Source organism: Bos indicus x Bos taurus, chromosome X (genome assembly GCF_003369695.1).
Source record: "Bos indicus x Bos taurus breed Angus x Brahman F1 hybrid chromosome X, Bos_hybrid_MaternalHap_v2.0, whole genome shotgun sequence".
NCBI classification, from domain to species: Eukaryota; Metazoa; Chordata; class Mammalia; order Artiodactyla; family Bovidae; genus Bos; species Bos indicus x Bos taurus.
In genome coordinates, this window is record NC_040105.1 from 53,843,662 (window position 1) to 53,862,396 (window position 18,735).

Consider the following 18,735-nt stretch of genomic DNA (forward strand, 5'->3'; position numbering starts at 1 on the left):
TTTTTCTGCTCTGATTGCTTTCACAATTTGTATGGAAATACAAGAAACCTCGAATAGCCAAAGCTATCGTGAGAAAGAAGAATGGAACTGGAGGAATCAACCTACCTGACTTCAGACTCTATTACAAAGCCACAGTTATCAAGACAGTATGGTACTGGCACAAAGACAGAAATATTGATCAATGGAACAAAATAGAAAGCCCAGAGATAAATCCACGCACATATGGACACCTTATCTTTGACAAAGGAGGCAAAAATATACAATGGATTAAAGACAATCTCTTTAACAAGTGGTGCTGGGAAAACTGGTCCAACCACTTGTAAAAGAATGAACTAGAACACTTTCTAACACCTTACACAAAAATAAACTCAAAATGGATTAAAGATCTAAACATAAGACCAGAAACTATAAAACTCCTAGAGGAGAACATAGGCAAAACACTCTCCGACATACATCACAGCAGGATCCTCTATGACCCACCTCCCAGAATATTGGAAATAAAAGCAAAAATAAACAAATGGGACCTAATTAAACTTAAAAGCTTCTGCACAACAGAGGAAACTATCAGCAAGGTGAAAAGGCAGCCTTCAGAATGGGAGAAAATAATAGCAAATGAAGCAACGGACAAACAACTAATCTCAAAAATATACAAGCAACTCCTACAGCTCAACTCCAGAAAAATAAATGACCCAATCAAAAAATGGGCCAAAGAACTAAATAGACATTTCTCCAAAGAAGACATACAGATGGCTAACAAACACATGAAAAGATGCTCAACATCACTCATTATCAGAGAAATGCAAATCAAAACCACTATGAGGTACCATTTCACGCCAGTCAGAATGGCTGCCATCCAAAAGTCTACAAGCAATAAATGCTGGAGAGGGTGTGGAGAAAAGGGAACCCTCTTACACTGTTGGTGGGAATGCAAACTAGTACAGCCACTATGGAGAACAGTGTGGAGATTCCTTAAAAAACTGGAAGTAGAACTGCCTTATGATCCAGCAATCCCACTGCTGGGCATACACACTGAGGAAACCAGAAGGGAAAGAGACACGATGTACCCCAATGTTCATCGCAGCACTGTTTATAATAGCCAGGACATGGAAGCAACCTAGATGCCCATTAGCAGATGAATGGATAAGAAAGCTATGGTAAATATACACAGTGGAGTATTACTCAGCCATTAAAAAGAATACATTTGAATCAGTTCTAATGAGATGGATGAAACTGGAACCTATTATACAGAGTGAAGTAAGCCAGAAAGAAAAACACCAATACAGTATACTAACGCATATATATGGAATTTAGAAAGATGGTAACAATAACCCTGTGTATGAGACAGCAAAAGAGACACCGATGTATAGATCAGTCTTATGGACTCTGTGGGAGAGGGAGAGGGTGGGGAGATTTGGGAGAATAGCATTGAAACATGTATAATATCATGTATGAAACAAGTCGCCAGTCCAGGTTCGATGCACGGTACTGGATGCTTGGGGCTGGTGCACTGGGACCACCCAGAGGGAGGGTAGGGGAGGAAGGTGGGAGGAGGGTTCATGATGGGGAACGTGGGTATACCTGTGGCAGATTCATTTCGATATTTGGCAAAACTAATACAATATTGTAAAGGTTAAAAATAAAATAAAAATTTAAAAAAATAATAATTAAGTTTTTGGCTAACTTCTGGGGATGGCTCTATTTGTCCCCAGCATATATGGGCAGTAGACATTAGATGTCCTTTTTCAGGAGTTAGCCATATAACCTCATATCATCCCATATTTGATAAATGTCAGGTACAAAGCCACTAGATCTAGACCCATTTACCTTATGTGTAGTGAAATAGTCATAAAACCAAGACAATGTAAATCAAAATTAAAAGCCACGTTATGTCCATAGTTAAAGTACAAAGTGTTGCACCAGTCCATCTTAGGGTTGTTAGAAGTCATCAGATTAAGAAGAGGCATCACATACGATTGTTGTCGAAGGTATTCGCAGACTTGGAGAAAGTCTTTTCCTTGAAGTGGAGATGTCCACCATGGGAAGCCTTCCACTGATGAACAAGGGAGCACTCTGCACACCCAGCAGTTAGACTGATTGTGGAATGCAGCATAGGAGTGAGCCCAGGACAGGACGGCATTGTCTTGAGGATCAAACGGCAAACTCAGGATTTTTGGAGTCAGCAGAAGTAGGCTCACACAGAGTATCAGGCCCATCTGAAAAGTACAAAGTCAGAGCATAGAAAGTAAAGACATAAAATGACGTCACTTAGTTCTGGTCAGGGTGCCACCTCTTAAACTTGAGTGTGATGCACCAACGAATCACTTCCTGGCACTTTGACAGCTGTGGGAGAAGAAAGAATAAGCTGGTAAGGGCATTTCCAGAGGGATTTGAGGGATTGGCCCCCAGATCCCAATGTTTTTATCTGGACCTCAGTTCCTGGCTGAAATAGAGGCTTGCTTGACTCAGAAGCTGGGTCAGGAGTCACCTTCCAGAAGTTTCGTTAATGCCTGTTGAAAAGCTGAGAGCTGAGTTACATAATTAGTTAATTCTAAGGCTTCAGGGTCTATAACAATGTCTGTGCATAAGAAAGGCCTTCCATAAATACATTCAAAGGGGGACAGCCCCTCCTTTTGGGGGGCAGTCCCAGCCCTCATTAAAGCTATGGGTAGGACTTTAATCCAATTGTCCTGTGTCTCTTGAGTTAATGTGCACAGATGTCTTTTGATAATGTCGTTAGCTGTTTCAACCTTTCCTGAGGATTGGGGTCTCCAGGAACAGTGTACGTGACATTCTATTCCTCGAGCTTCAGACATCCCCTGAGCTAGAGCCGTTTTAAAGGCGGAGCCATTGTCACTCTGAAGCCTCTGTGGTAGCCCAAACCTGGAGATAACTTCATGGATTAAAATTCTTTTAACCTCCTTAGCCTGTTCTCTATGACAGGGAAAAGCCTCAATCCATCCAATAAAAGTATCCACCCAAGCTTGTGAGCAAGAATATCCATTAACTTGTGGCATATGAGTAAAATCAGTTTCCCAGTCTTCTCCAGGATATTTTCGACTTCATTGTAATCCAGATTTTGCTAGCTTTTCACTATCTGGGTTATTTTTGTGAAAAACTTAACATCTTTTGATAATGTCCTTTAAATTTTTCATTACATTTTTTACCTTCAAACAAATGAGAAGCCATCTGGTCAGTACTCTCTTGAGAAACCTATATGCAGGTCAGGAAGCAACAGTTAGAACTGGACATGGAACAACAGACTGGTTCCAAATAGGAAAAGGTGTATGTCAAGGCTGCATATTGTCACCCTGCTTATTTAAATTATGCAGAGTACATCATAAGAAATGCTGGGCTGGACGAAGCACAAGGTGGAATCAAGATTGCTGGGAGAAATATCAATAACCTCAGATATGCATATGACACCACCCTTATGGCAGAAAGTGAAGAGGAATTAAAAAGCCTCTTGAGGAAAGTGAAAGAGGGGAGTGAAAAAGTTGGCTTAAAGCTCAACATTCAGAAAACGAACACCATGGCATCTGGTCCCATCACTTCATGGGAAATAGATGGTGAAACAGTGGAAACAGCGTCAGACTTTATTTTGTTGGGCTCCAACATCACTGCAGATGCTGATTGCAACCATGAAATAGAGAGGGTAACAGGCAGGAAGGCCAGGGATCTCCAAACGGAGGAAATAGGCTGCAAGTGTCAGACATTTTTTATCTCTCTTAAGCGGCAGAAGGAAACAAACTACCGATATTTTTTTCCTTCTCTATACAAATTTTAGAGGAGGTTTCTCTTAAAATACTCTGTTGCCATAATGACACCTGGTTTCACCTGAAGTTAACTATTCTCAAACCTTGAGTTAATGCATTTTTCTTATGGAAATCTTTGTCTTAAGCTCTGTTAATGTACTATGCATTTACCCCAAACTCTGTCTTCAAGTCGGTTCCACCTAATGGCTCAGAACCTACTTGATAAACCAGTATGTTATACTCAGACATTGTTCCCCTAATCTATGTAAATGAAACTATTTTTTATGGTAATGTGCCCTTCTACAACATTCAAGTCAATCGTTTTATGGCCAGGGATGAATCCTCTGGTGCCAAGATTATCCCAAAATACATCTTATGGTTGAGGGGCCTGGTACCATTCTGAGTTTTAAGACATTCCTTTCTTTCATTAACAGACTGCTAGTGACTATATATAACATCCAGCTGAAGACTAGCAGGAGGGTACTCTTTCTGCCCCCTTCTGATGTCATGTCAGAAGCTTTCTCTATCTCCTTTATACTTTAGTAAAACTTTATTACACAAAAGCTCTGAGTGATCAAGCCTCCTCTCTGGCCCTGGAATGAATTCTTCTCCTCCGGAGGCCAAGAATCCCAGCGTCTTTTCCTTCAGCAACAACCTTTCAAAAGTAAAAGACGCTTACTCCTTGGAGGGAAAGTTATGACCAACTTAGATAACATATTAAAAAGCAGAGACATTACTTTGGCAAAAAAGGTCCGTCTAGTCAAGGCTATGGGTTTTCCAGCAGTCATGTATCTATGTGAGAGTTGGACTGTGAAGAAAGCTGAGTGCCAAAGAATTGATGCTTTTGAACTATGGTGTTGGAGAGGACTCTTGAGAGTCCCTTGGACTGCAAGGAGATCCAACCAGTCCATCCTAAAGATCAGTCCTGGGTGTTCATTGGAAGGACTTATGCTGAGGTGAAGCTCCAATACTTTGGCCACCTCATGCGAAGAGTTGACTCGTTGGAAAAGACCCTGATGCTGGGAGGGATTGGGGGCAGGAGGAGAAGGGGACGACAGAGGATGAGATGGCTGGGTGGCATCAGCGACTCGATGGACATGAGTTTGGGTGAACTCCGGAGTTGGTGATGGACAGGGAGGCCTGGCGTGCTGCGATTCATGGGGTCACAAAGAGTCGGACACGACTGAGCGCCTGAACCGAACTGAACTGACCTGAAGTACTCTCTACACCTAAAGGAAAACTCTGGTGTACACCCTTAAGAATTTTCCATTGAGTATTTTCAGGAATTATTAATCGTCCATCCTCAGACTGTAGCCATCCTTTATCAGTAATCTTTGCTCCTCTTTTCTCATATCTTTCTAATTTTTCCTCAGTATATTGTGGGTTTTCCTGCTACACGGGACCTGTCCAGATCAAAGGCATCTGCAGTGAAGGGGTTTCCTAAAGTGCCGCTTTTCTTGCTTGACAGTCAGTCAGCTGATTACCTTCAGCTACTTTACTCCCATTCCTGCTGTGCACTTCGCAATGCATAACAGCTACTCCTTTAGGACAATATATAGTAGTCAAAAGTCTCTGCACCTCTCTGAAAGGCTTAATAGGTTCTCCTGTTGTCCTTTTACACTGTCTTTCTTTCCATATTGCAGAATGAGCGTGTAAAGTCAAATAGCATACTTAGAATCAGTGTAGATATTTGCTCGCTGCCCTTTGCTTAACTCTAGAGCTCGGGTCGGGACAAGGCGATGGCACCCCACTCCAGTACTCTTGCCTGGAAAATCCCATAGATGGAGGAGCCTTGTAGGCTGCAGTCCATAGGGTTGCGAAGAGTCGGACACCACTGAGCAACTTCACTTTCACTTTTCACTTTCATGCATTGGAGAAGGAAATGGCAACCCACTCCAGTGTTCTTGCCTGGAGAATTCCAGGGACGGGGGAGCCTGGTGGGCTGCCTCTATGGGTCGTACAGAGTCGGACAGGACTGAAGCGACTTAGCAGCAGCAGCAGAGCTCGGTTCAGAGCCACAAGTTGCGCTAACTGAGCACTGGTTCCCTGGGGGAGACATTTTGCTTCTAAAACCTGTTCAGCAGTCACCAGGGCATAACCTGCATTACGCTTCCCATCCTGATCACCAGCATCAGGGTCTTTTCCCGTAAGTCAGCTCTTCCCATCAGGTGGCCAAAGTATTGGAGCTTCAGGTTCAGCATCGGCCCTGCCAGTGAATATTCAGTTGGTTTCCTTTAGGATTGGCTGTTTTGATATCCTTGCTGTCCGAGGGATTCTCAAGTGTCTTCTCCAGCACCACAAACCAAAAGCGTCAATTCTTTGTCACTCAGCCTTCTTAATGATCGAACTCACACATCTGTACATGACTACTGAAAAAGCCATAGTTTTGACTATATGGACGTTTGTCGGCAAAGTGATGTCTCTGCTTTCTACTATGCTGTCTAGGTTTGACATGAGCTTCCTTGGTGGCTCCGTGGTAAGGAATTCGCCTGCATGGGTGTACCTATGGCTGATTCTTGTTGATGTTTGACAGAAAACAACAAAATTCTGTAAAGCAATTACCCTTCAATTAAAAAATAAAGTGGGGGAAAAAAAAAGAATCTCCCTGCAATGCATGGGATGTAAGAGTCACGGGTTTCACCCCTGGGCTGGGAAGATGCCTTGCCATGCCCCATGGGAGGAGGGCATGGCAATCCACTAAAGTATTCTCGCCTGGAGAATCCCATGGACAGAGGCACCTGGCAGGCTACGGTCCATGGGGTCATAAAGAGTCAGACACAACAAAGCAATGAGCATGTATGCATACTAGCTTTGTTATGGTTGTTCTTCCAAGGATCAAGTGTCTTAATTTCATGGCAGCAATCACCATGCACGGTGATTTTGGAGCCTCCAAAATTAAATCTGTCCGTGCATCCACTTCCCCCCTTCTGTTTTCCGTGAAATGATAGGACTGGATGCCATAATCTTATATTTTTGAATGTTGACTTTTAAGCCAGTCTTTTCACTCTCCTCTTTCACCCTCATCAAGAGGTTCTTTAGATCCTCTTCAGTTCCTGCCATTAAAGTGGTATTATCTGCCCGTCTGGGCTTCTTGATATTCCTACCAGCAAACTTGATTCCAGCTTGTGAGTCATCCAACCCATCATTTCCCATGATGTGCTCTGCGTGTAAGTTGAATAACCAGGGTGACTCTATACAACCTGTCTTACTCCTTTCCCAATTTTGAAACAGTCTGTTGTTCCATGTTTTATTCTAACTGTTACTTCTTAACCCTCATACAGGTTTCTCAGGAGACAGGTCAGCTAGTCTGGTACTCCCATCTCTAAGAATTTTCCACAGTTTGTTGTGATCCACACAGTCAGAGGCCTTGAGGTAGTCTAGTCAATGAAGCAGAAGTAGATGTGTTTCTGGAATTCCCTTGCTTTCCCCATGATCTAATGAAGGCTGCAATTTGATCTCTTGTTTCTCTGCCTCTTCAAAACCAACTTGTATATCTGGAAGTTCTTGTTCCATATACTGTTGAAGCCTAGCTTGAAGGAGTCTACTAACTGGAGGCTTCAGAAATATGGGACAATCTAAGCTTGAGAAATTGGAGGGTATGAATGAAGCCCAATAAGAGAGACAAGAAGAGGATTCTCTACTTTCCATGATGTTAGCAAGCTGGGCAAGGGCTAGGCCATACCTTCAAGTTCTTGTGTAGGACAGTAGGCTTTATCTAGAAAGTCATAAACAGTTCTGGAACTGTAAGAGAGGGAGGGAGAGGGCGGTGAGTGGGAGACAGGCACCCTGAGTGGATGTGAGAGACCCATTAGAAGGGGGTTGACAATTAAATGGAGGGGGGCTTTGGACTAGAGCAGATGTGGTGGACATGGGAAAAAGTAGTTGCATTGGACATTTTCAAAGTAAAATGGACAGAACTCAGCAAGAATGTTGACTTGAGGTGAAGAGACGGAATTGTAAACCTGGTTAAGACCAAGTTTCTGTGTACTGTCATAAGGGTACAAAGGTGTCTTGGGGAATCCTGGAAGTTGGCCAGGTCTGGGAAGAATTTCAAATAAGACTTTTATGTTTATGAGTTCAAGGTCTAGATGGATACAATAACCAGTATTTACATACTTAAAAGATCCTTTTCCTTTTTTAAAAAAGTGAGAAGTATTGAGATATAATTTATATACAATAGAAGTCAATGCTTTAAAGCATTACCGTTTGTCGAGTTTTGACATATGCATACCATTGTGTAAATGCTACCACAATAAAAATGTAGAAAATATCCCATTGGTTTGAAAATGCTCCCTTGGGCTATTTGCATTCAGACTCCTTCTTCCACTCCTATACCCTGGCAACCACAGATATATTTCTCTGCCTATAGTTGTGCTTTTCCAGAAATCCATTGACAGGAAATCATATAATACATAGCTTTCTGCGTCTCACATCTCTCATTGGCAAAGCTGAGATGCATCCTTGCTGTTACATGCATTAGTAGTTCCTTTTAAAATGACTGTGTAGTGTTCTTTTGTACGAGTAAGCTCTTTTGTTTTTCTTTCTTCTATATACCAGTTGTTGAATAGTTGGGCTGTTTCTAGTTTTGGCTATTAGGAGCACATGAGTAGAATATTTGAGTAAAGGTCCTCATGTGAACATGTTTTCCTTTCTCTTGGGTAAAATTAAAACTCCTAGTAAGTACGAAAATTCCTGCTATAATAGAATAAGAAGAATGTGCTACTGGAGAAGAGTGCAGAAATAGCTACAGAAGGAATGAAAAGGCTAAGCCAAAGTGGAAACAACACCCAGCTGTGGATGTGTCTGGTGGTGAATGTGAAGTCCGATGCTAAAGGAACAATACTGTATAGGAACCAGAAGTATATTCAGAGAAACTAGTTACCAGTTTAGAGATTAAATGTGCAGTGCACCAAGCAAAAAGTGGAAACAGAGGCGTCTATTTATGTACTTATTCCATGGAAGTGAGTAAAGCCACTGGGAGTATGACGGAAGAAGGAAAACCCAGACGCAGAGAAGGAAATGGTTCATCAGAGCACGTATAAAAATAGGTATTTAAAAAAGTAATATCTATTTCTGTCATGACTGTCTTTCTGAGACACAATCTCCACTAAGGGTAACCTGGGACTACCTATCACCAGAGGTTGTGGATGCATAAGAAAGACTGTACTGGAAGGAAAAAAATATAGCCTTCAAGCCCCTTTCTCATCCTCCAGAGACCCTGCGGTTCCAGGACTCTACCTAAATGGCGGGAAAACTGCAACCTGCACTGCACAGGCTCAACTCAGTGAGCATGCGCAGTGTGTGCGTGCGCATCCCTTGCTGCGCATGCGCCTTGGTGTGCATATGCCTTCCTGAGCATTCTGTGAGGAGCGTTGGACCTGAGACGGGTCTGTTTATTCAGTCCTGGTTCTTACTCACTATTTGAGACTCACCAGGTGGGTTCACAGGTCTGTCCTGTCTGGCGTTTAAGTGTGTGTGCGTGTGAGGGGGAGCCAGCGAGTTTCGCGCGGGTCGGGCAGTGCGATCTAGGGCTGTTGAGGAGAAAGGCCCTCAAGGTAGTCATCTTTCTCCTCACAAGTGTTGCGACGCCATACTTCTTGCCTTGGTGGCGGGAGAGGAAGGGCAGTGGGCAGAGGAGGGCAGGGGGTAGGATGATGGTGGGGGGAGACTTGGGGGTGCTATTTGAGATATTTGGTTCATTGGGGCCCTGGAGCTGACAACAGAGCACAGAATCTGGGGCCAGCAGTGGGACCTGGGCAGGGGTTGGGGTGGGCGATTAAGGAAAGGCCTAGAAACCGGACCGCAGTGGGGTTGTGACTGTATCGCGGGTTTTGTGGTAAGGTGCCAAGAGAGAAGTGGACCGGTTGCTCTGTATGCAGCCTCACCTCAGCCCCAGACACTGAGAAAATCGCCATAGTCAGGCTGTAAAGACTGAGCCTTTCTTCGTGTTCCAACTGAATTCCAAGGGAGTTGGGGAAAATAGGTCTGGTGAATAGGAGTGTGACATGAGCAGTAGTCCTGAGCTTTTGAATTCCTAGCAGTATTTCACTAAATATCTTCATGATGGAGAAGTCTGTTGTGAAATCAAACGTCCTCACAAAAATTCAGCCTTCTTATGTACCTTAAGGTGATTTCTCTGCCAGCTTCCCAAAGACACAAATGGCTTTGCAAGCGACTGTATTTCGTGTAATTGAAATGCATGTACACTCATACTTAACCAGAGTTTTCTTTTGAAAGTATTTTCACATTAAAAAAAAAACAAGTCAACATAAGGTCATACAAGTGATCAAATGTAGCTGTACTCTTAAATACATTTTCTAAATCACAATATTCTGCTTTCAGGGAGAAATATGAGTGGGCAAGTGGCATCAACATTGGGACCTACAAAGCAAGATTGCTCCCAGGTGGATGAACCTGTGGTTGTGAGTAACCTTACCATTTGATGTTTTCTATTAGCACCAGTTTATTTTTGAGAAAATGATGTTAAGTAGTACAGATGTGGTGATAAAGGTCTTCCATGCTGATAAACGGTGACAGTTTGTCTTAGGAAGGAACATTGATCCAGATATACTATAGTCTGGCGTTGCCTGGATGATTATACTGTTAAATTCCCTGGAAATGTGCCCAGTGACTCCCTCCTCCTGCTTATTAACAACAGGCTGCATACTTCCATCCCAACATAGACTTAAATAACTGCTAAAGTCTTCCTGGGTAACTCTTATGGGAGCTAACTCTTCTCTGTGGGAAGAGTAACTTTATTAAAAGTAAGTACATAGTATTGTGTTGGGAAAATGTTGTTAGTTTTAATTATGATCAGATATATCTATGTATTATGTATATTTATGCTATGAGATGTATTAACAACAAAAGTTTTTATTTGCATGCACTCTCTACTAGGACCAGCAGCCCAGTTTTGAGCAACCTCAACAAGAGGAACCGCCAGCTGAGATTCAGGATATCACACCTGGGAAGGAGGAAGTACATGTAGAGGATCCAGTGAATCGTGAAGAAGAAGAGGAGAAGGATCCCTTTGAAGGTAAAGTGTATCTGTGCCTCATGCCTTAAGACATAACCAGTAAGAAGAGGAAAGGAAACATTAGAAAAGGACTTCAGACAGTTCCTAAAAAACTGAGGAGAGTATAGTTTGCAGGTCAGTGTGGTCACTCAAATTTTCCCTTGTTTTCAAGACAAAGAGAAGGGGGCAACCTAGTTGTCTGAGGACAACCCTGGAAAAGGAAAATGGTAATAAGATTTGGAAAATTCTGCTTTCCTTTTTCTCCAGCAAAACATTCCTGGAATAATGCTCCTGAGGTTCTTATTCATCACATTTTTAGCATACTAACCTAAGGCTTTTAATTCATAACACCGAGGGAATGAATATCATCATTCCCTTGTTTATATTGTATGCTTTACAGCTGAATTGATGCATTTTTTATAAAGATTCTGGCCTGGAAGCTGATCTCCAGCAATTGGCTCTGGCAAAGACTGGGGGTGAAGGTGGAGATGCTCCTGATGTCGGGGAGGAGTTTGCATCAAATACAGAGCCTGTTGAAATGCCAGAAGCAGGTATGTCATCCATTCAGAAAGTAATTTATGTGGTTTCTGTTTTTCAGAATATTATATCTTTACTAATATAGAGGGAACATTACTATTATTTTAATAATAGAGTTCACATATTCTTTGAAAGATAGTTGAGACCCCAGATGCCTGAGTGCCTGACTTACAGACTTTCAAATAAAGAAACAGACAGGATCAAAGCCATATCGAATTGAAAATAGGGAACCGTTTTCTTCTCTTGAGTATAAGTACTTTAAGCAACAGCTAATAATTTTCAGGTTCTTTTATAATTTCTGCTTGTAGCAAATATGGAATGCATTTGTAATAAATATCAGTTTATATGAAATATGCTTAGGCATCCAAGTAGGTTCTAGTACCAGCTTAGCATAATGTGTGTGATTCTGTGAAATCCCTTAACTTCTAAACTCAACTTTACTCATTTAAGTTGTGAATTCAGAACAGATACACGACGATGCTGATTTTTCAATGCTAATTTCTGCATTCTCTGATTCTCTTTGATGGAATGCATACAAGAATACTCTGTTTTGTATGATGTATTTATCATAAAATGTCATCTTGAGTCAAATTATAACAGCGGAATTTGAGATTTCATTTTCTGATGGGGGACACATGTACACCTGTGGCTGATTCATGTCAATGTATGGCAAAAACCACCAGACTATTGTAATTAGTCTCCAATTAAAATCAATTAATTAATTTTTTATAAAAGAAAATGAGCCAACATTCTTCTTGATGTTTGTTAAATTCTCTCAAATTCTGAATTCTCTAGCTCTTTAAAAAATAGTTGCATTTTAAATCCTTTCCCCAGGGAAGCATGAAATGACTGAATAATAAAATGGCCAAAGATAGTCTAGTTTCCTGTTTCTGTGGCTGATCAAGTTGAGAGAGTGCATTTAGTCAGTGATATTCAAGGCAGGTGTGAGTAAGATACATATGCTAAGCACACTATCTGCCCCCACGTTTGGTCTTTTTTTTTGGGGGGGGGAGGTTGCTTATTTTAATGGGAGGATGATTAGTTTACAAGACTATGAAGGTTTTGCCATATACCCCACTCTCACTCTTAAAGAACTAATAAAAATCTGAGCCTCATGATATAATCATCTCTAACCGTATCCAGTATGTTATTTTTCCTCTTTGATACATGAGTTTAAAAAGTTTTGAAGGCCAAAAATTGTAACTCGTTCTTCCCGCGTAATCAACTTAGTATCTTTCACTTACCTGTTTTCCAACTTGCTGACAATGAATTGCATGGTGCTGATTTTAAAGGAGGAACTTCATAGTTAGGGAAGAATTTACTGTGTATTAGCCTTCTAAATATTTTCACTTTACATTTTTGTTCCATTCCCTTTGAACAGTTAGATGAAAATACAACTTTCAGATGACTTTCAAGTAACTACAGAACATGATTAAAATGTTCTCATAGAAAAATCTTAGCCCTAAATATGTGTGGTATTTAAAAAGAAAAATACATAAATTACAAGGTACATAAATATAAAATCCTACATCCAACATAAAAGGTAAGAAAAAGAGCAACAGAATAAACCTAAGGGAAAAAGAAAAAGATATTTATTAAAAGACAGGTATGAATTTTTAGGAAGAGGAAAATAAACTCAACTAATAAATAAAGACAATGTGCTAGCTTACATAAATTTTAATATATATATATATACACACACACATTTTTTAATATTCTTTTCCATTGTGATTTATCACAAGAGATTGGACATTAGTTCCCTGTGCTGTATAGTAGGACCTTGTTGTTTATCCATTCTGAATGTAATGGTTTGTATCTGCCAACCCCAAACTGCCAGTCCATTCCTCTAGGTTACATCATTGTGAAGCAAATGGACAAAGCCCAAGTACTCAGAAATATGAACAAGACACTAACAGTTAGTATATTACAGAATTAAAGCAGTATAATCTGGAACTCAAATATTTTCAGAATATTGATGAAATGGCTAGTAGGGTAGAAAAACAAATATTATTTAACATACCTCACAGTAACTAAATAACTAAACGTCACAAATACCGTGGATGAACTTTTGAAATTGGTCAGAGTTTTCTCTCAAAAGCCATTATCATTTAGAAACAAAAAAATCTGCTTTTCCAGATTTTCTTTCTCTCTTCCTACTTGCTTTTCTCTCTCACTCATACTTCCTCTTGCTCTCCCTTTTCTTCTCTCCTTTTTTCTTTCTTTCCTTTTTTTTTTTTTTTTTTGGTGTGGCTGTGAGAAACACACCTATTTCTGCTTCACATTTTGATGTCACCATGTCGCCAGTGATAGTAAGGACTTAAAATTAGTGTCAGCATATAATGTATTATACCAACTGGAATGCTTTCCAGGGTGAAAAGAAACATTTAGAATTACATGAGGGCCACAGGTAAAAAAGGGGCAAATGTTTAACCGACTTAAAACCACCATATCAGGGATAAAGTAGAACAAATGAAAATGTCTACAGTTTTCGACAGTAGAGAAGAAAGAAATGTAATACTGGCCTTTTTATTTACTTCACTTAAGCAGTAACAGAGAGAACAACTGTTTAGCTATCCTATATTCGGGAATATTATTTCAAACCAATGCATTTAAATGATACTTTTTTGGGATTTTTTGTTTCAGTTTTTGTGTATTTTGTTCTCCTTAGGGTGCTTTTTGTTGTTAGATATTTTACTGAATGTGTACACAGTTTTGCCTTCTACTGAAAACTACCTTCTGATAGGTTCCGTTGATTTCATTTGTTCTGAACTCAGTGTCCTTCTTTTCTTGTATAACTAGGAAGAGTAGTGTGTTTTTAAAAATACTGGTAACCTGCCTGAAAAGTCTATAAAATCTCTAGAGAGGATTAAATGAAGGTAAGCCGAAGGTCGCCCTTAGTGTTCCTGTTTTAGTCCATTTTATAAAACTACAACTGCAGTGAACTTTGTATACCTCTCCTGTCATCGAAATAAAGTTCTGCTAAGTAACTTTTTTAATGTTTATATTATAGGTGAAGGGCAGCCATTTGCTTGAAAGAAGATAAACTGAAACCATCTATGCTGCTCTTATTTTCTGTATTTGACTATGAAAGTTCGGTGAATAAAGTTTCATTTTCTACTTGCACATTTTTTGTTAAATTTATCCATGGGTATTTAATATTATTGAAAATTCATGGTTTGTGATTTTTATTGTCTAGTTGAGGATGTATGTAGAGATAGAATGTCATATATAGATTTTCTGTCCAACAATTCCTCTAAATATGTATATTAATTCCACAAATTTAGATCTAGATTATTTTTGCTTTTCAAAATATACTATTATATTTGAATATCAACAGTTTCTACTGGCTTAAACCTTAAACCTGTTCTCATTTTGCAGCATTGAACAAACCTGGCCAGAATAGTCTTGACTAAAGCAGGGGATAATCGGCATTTTTCCCAATAGGAAATGAAAAATCTTCTCCATTTCAACCTGTTTACGTTGCTTTTTGTAGATATACTTTATCAGAGTAAGTTCCATTCTATTCCTAGTTTGCTGTTTTGAATATCGATTAATTTTTATCAAACACTTATATTGCATCAATTGTGATGATCATAGAATTGTTTTGCCTCCATTTTTCTACTAATGTGAATTGCATTGGTAACCTTATACATGTAAACCACCCTTGCACTTCTAGGGTTAAAAAAATTGGGTCATAACATATTCTTTAGGTGTAATCTACATGTTAATGCATATACATACATATATATACCCACACATAAAAAATTCATAAAAGCCTTTGGTCTTCTCTTGAATAAATGGGTTTACAAAATGTGCCACCCAAATCTCATACGGTGTCCCTGATGAAATCATTGACAGGGAAACATTTTTAAAAACTTAATATATTTGTATTGTCCTATAGAGAAATGGAATGCCAAAGCCATTGTTAACGGTTGTACGGAGACAGGAAAAGAACTGCTGTCAAATTCCATGGCAAATGGCACAGCATATCTTTCACACACTTCTGACTTGCCTTCCAAGTTTTTTTGGGTTCAGGAAGAGAGCAGCCACAAACATCTTTTCTTCTCCATGACGTCCTCCATTGGCTTGATAGTCACCAGATCTCAGAAGCCCTCCAGTTGGCTGTCTGTGTGTGTGTGTGTGTGTGTGTGTGTGTGTGTGTGTGAATCAGTGAATCATGTCCGACTCTTTGCGACCCCACGAACTGTAGCCCGCCAGTCTTCTCTGTCCATGGAATTCTCCAGGCAAGAATACTGGAGAAGATTGACATTCCCTTCTCCAGAGGATCTTCCCAGCCCAGGGATCGAACCCTGGTCTCCTGCAGATTCGTTACCATTTGAGCTACAGGGAAGTCCTCCAGCTGTCTGATTCCTCCCTTGTATCCTTATTATTAACATAATAACAAAACGCTTACATCTCTGAGCCCCCATCTGCATCCTCATGCACCAAAAAAATATATTTCTGCAACAAAGGACCTACTCAGACTTCACTCTGCTTAGCGAATAACAGGGGATTATAAATAGCAGCTGTTGTGCCCTTACAGAGGTATGAAAATCCGGGTCCAAAAGGTTTGAAAATGGGAGATTGAAATCTACCATGAGACTTAAATAAGAGTATCCCAACTTACCAAAAAGTATGTGAAAAAGCCCCAGGTCATGGAGCTGTCTGACAAGATTAGATCCTAGCTAGAAGAAAAGGGAAAGGAATGAGGGGAACTTCGTGAGACAAAATGACTTGAGTCTTATCTGCTCTGTCTCCTTATTGGCTATGACATGACATAACTGGGCTTCCCTGATGGCTCAGACGGTAAAGAATCTGCCTGCAGTGTTGGAGACCTGGGTTCGATCCCTGTGTTGGGAAGATCCCCTGGAGGAGGCCACGGCAACCCACTCCAGTATTCTTGCCTGAAGAATCCCCATGGATAGAAGTGCCTGACGGACAACAGTCCCTGGGGTCACAAAGAGTCAGACACGACTGAGCGACTGAGCGACTAAGCACAGCACGTGACATAACTCAGACTATCAGTACTGGCTCTGACACATACTGAGTGAAGGTGAGAAAGGTATTTACATCCTTTGGATCTGTTTCCCCATTTCTAAAGTGGGAATTACAAGTTTACAGTAAATATTTGTTATGAAGAATAAACAAGATAACGTGAAGTAGGCATTACGTTGCAAATGGATTTGACTTATTCTACTACAATTTTTCATTTAAACTTTTACCTTTACAATTACAATTCTCTCACAAGTGATACAGAGTTTGAATTTCAAGTAGGCTATAATGTTAACTTTTAAAATGAACTGGACTTGAGAAACATATTTTGTCTAAATAAATATATTGATTCAATAGCAGATTCAATAGCTGGTATCAGACATGGCATCCATTCTAAGGTTGGTTTGTTAATGAGGACTGACAAGGCTACGCTAAGTCATAATATGTAGTGAAAACTGTGCTCCTTGCTGTGTGTGATGACAAAGAAAATAAGCCAGTATTCTGGTCACGCAACATCACACAACTCAACACCAGACTCTGTCACATAGTCAGGCAGCCAGTCCCTAAGTCACAGCGCAGGAGCCACAGGGCCTCAGGGCACGACTGCAGTTGTTAGTTTGGCTTGTCACCTTCTATGGGCTTGGCCAGTAAGGAGACAATGAACCCGAATGGATTCAGATTCTACCTTACAGACAGTGCAGAAGCAATATGACCCTGGTGTCAGTTGCCTTGTCCCTAGTCCCATGGTTTGCCCCTGAATTGGAAGGCCTCAGTAAAGGCACTACAAGTGGTAGGTCTCTGCCAGGAAGGAGCCCACAGTTGTGCCCTATGGCACTGAGCAGCTCTGCAGTCCACAGCTGTACTCTCAGCTGGGGCTAGGGAGACATCTTATGTTCAACTTAAACCAGAGGTGGATGAGTAACAACTTTGTGTCACCTCCAGCTGGATGAGGAGGCAGGTGAGAAATGGCCTCATAGCAGCTCTTCATCAGGCTGCTTATCTCCCCTTGCTGCAAGAGCAATCAGGAGGTTCTCTGACAAGATTCAAGTCAGCTTGCAGTTTAGCCTTGCCTATGTAGCCTAAGTGGGGAGATGCAAGGGCACCAGGGCACCAAGACAGAGTCACACTCCTACAGTGTTTTTTGGAACAAGACACAAGGCTTTATGTATGATGCTACAAATATGACACCTATATACTGACTCCTACATGGAGGAGATTCTTTTCCTGTCACTCATTAAAAATATCCGTTCATTGAGTACACACATATTCATTACTAGCATGTCTCAGGACGCGTCTGCAATGCTTGAAGTAACAAGACCAGTGATGTGAGGTGGATGATGGGAATATCACACTGGTGGACCAGACAGACACATAAACAGAAAAGAAGTGCAAAGGAGAAACACAGGGAATGGACCTAAGGGGAAAGCAAAGCAAAACGGTGAGCAGGGTGGCCAAGAAGCAGGAGGAAAGCTAAAAGATAAGGTTCATTCTAAGAGGGAAAGAGGTTATATATAACACAGCCGTGCTTTGACCCAGGCTGTGGATGAGAGTCACAACCTCCCCTGCATCACTGCCCCTTTTGAGGGTGGTGTCTGGGAGTCTAGAGATTCTGAAGGGAGAGAAAGAAAATACATAGTGCAGGGGTACGTGCACCCGCCCTGATAGAGATGCAGGTGCAGCTTGTTAGAGTTACCAGGTGGGGATGAGCAGAGTTGGATTTGGTGACTCAAGAAGAAATGTGCAAATGAATGTAAATGGAGAAAGCACATTGAGAGGGGGGTAAACAGCTCCAACTCCCATTTCTGTACCTGTGTAGGTGCTCCATTACTTTCATGAGAAGGCTCCCTGGTCTCAGCTCTGGGAGGGAGTGATGAGCATTCTAAGGACCCACCATCAGACCTAAGCAGGGGGCACTGAGTGTGTGAAGACTTAAGTCTCGGCCTTTACCACTGACAGACACAGAAAGCTTCTTAGTTCTGCTGAAAGTGGGGCTCTGGAAGCTTAGGGAAGCTCAAAGGTAAGGTGGAGGTGGTGGTGGTTGTTCAGTCGCTCAGTCGTGTCCAACTATTTACTACCCATGGCCTGCAGCATGCCAGGCTCCTCTGTCCTACACTATCTCCCTGAGTTTGATCAAATTAATGTCCATTGGGTTGGTGATGCTATCTAATCATCTCACCCTCTGTCGCCCCCTTCTCCTCCTGCCTTCAATCTTTTTGCATCAGGGTCCTTTCCAATGAGTCAGCTATTCGCATCAGGTGGCCAAAGTTTTGCAGCTTCGGCATCAGTCCTTCCAGTGACTATTCAGAGTTCATTTCCTTTAGGATTGGCGGGTTTGTTCTCCTTGCTGTCCAAGGGATTCTCAAGGCTCATCTCTAGCACCACAGTTCAAAAGCATCAATTCTTTGGCACTCAGCCTTCTTAATGATCCAACTCACACAT

General features: G+C 41.1%; 1 protein-coding gene across 3 annotated transcripts in view; it reads left to right on the top strand.

Annotated features, from left to right (window-relative positions):
- The window catches only part of LOC113886989 (neurofilament medium polypeptide-like), a 424,045-nt gene that overhangs the window by 170,937 nt on the left and 234,373 nt on the right, over positions 1–18,735 (top strand). For all 3 annotated transcript variants that reach the window (XM_027533755.1, XM_027533756.1, XM_027533757.1), the window contains one exon: positions 10,095–10,174. In XM_027533755.1, the coding sequence (XP_027389556.1) occupies positions 10,095–10,174 (80 nt within the window). The remainder of the gene's footprint in view (positions 1–10,094; positions 10,175–18,735) is intronic.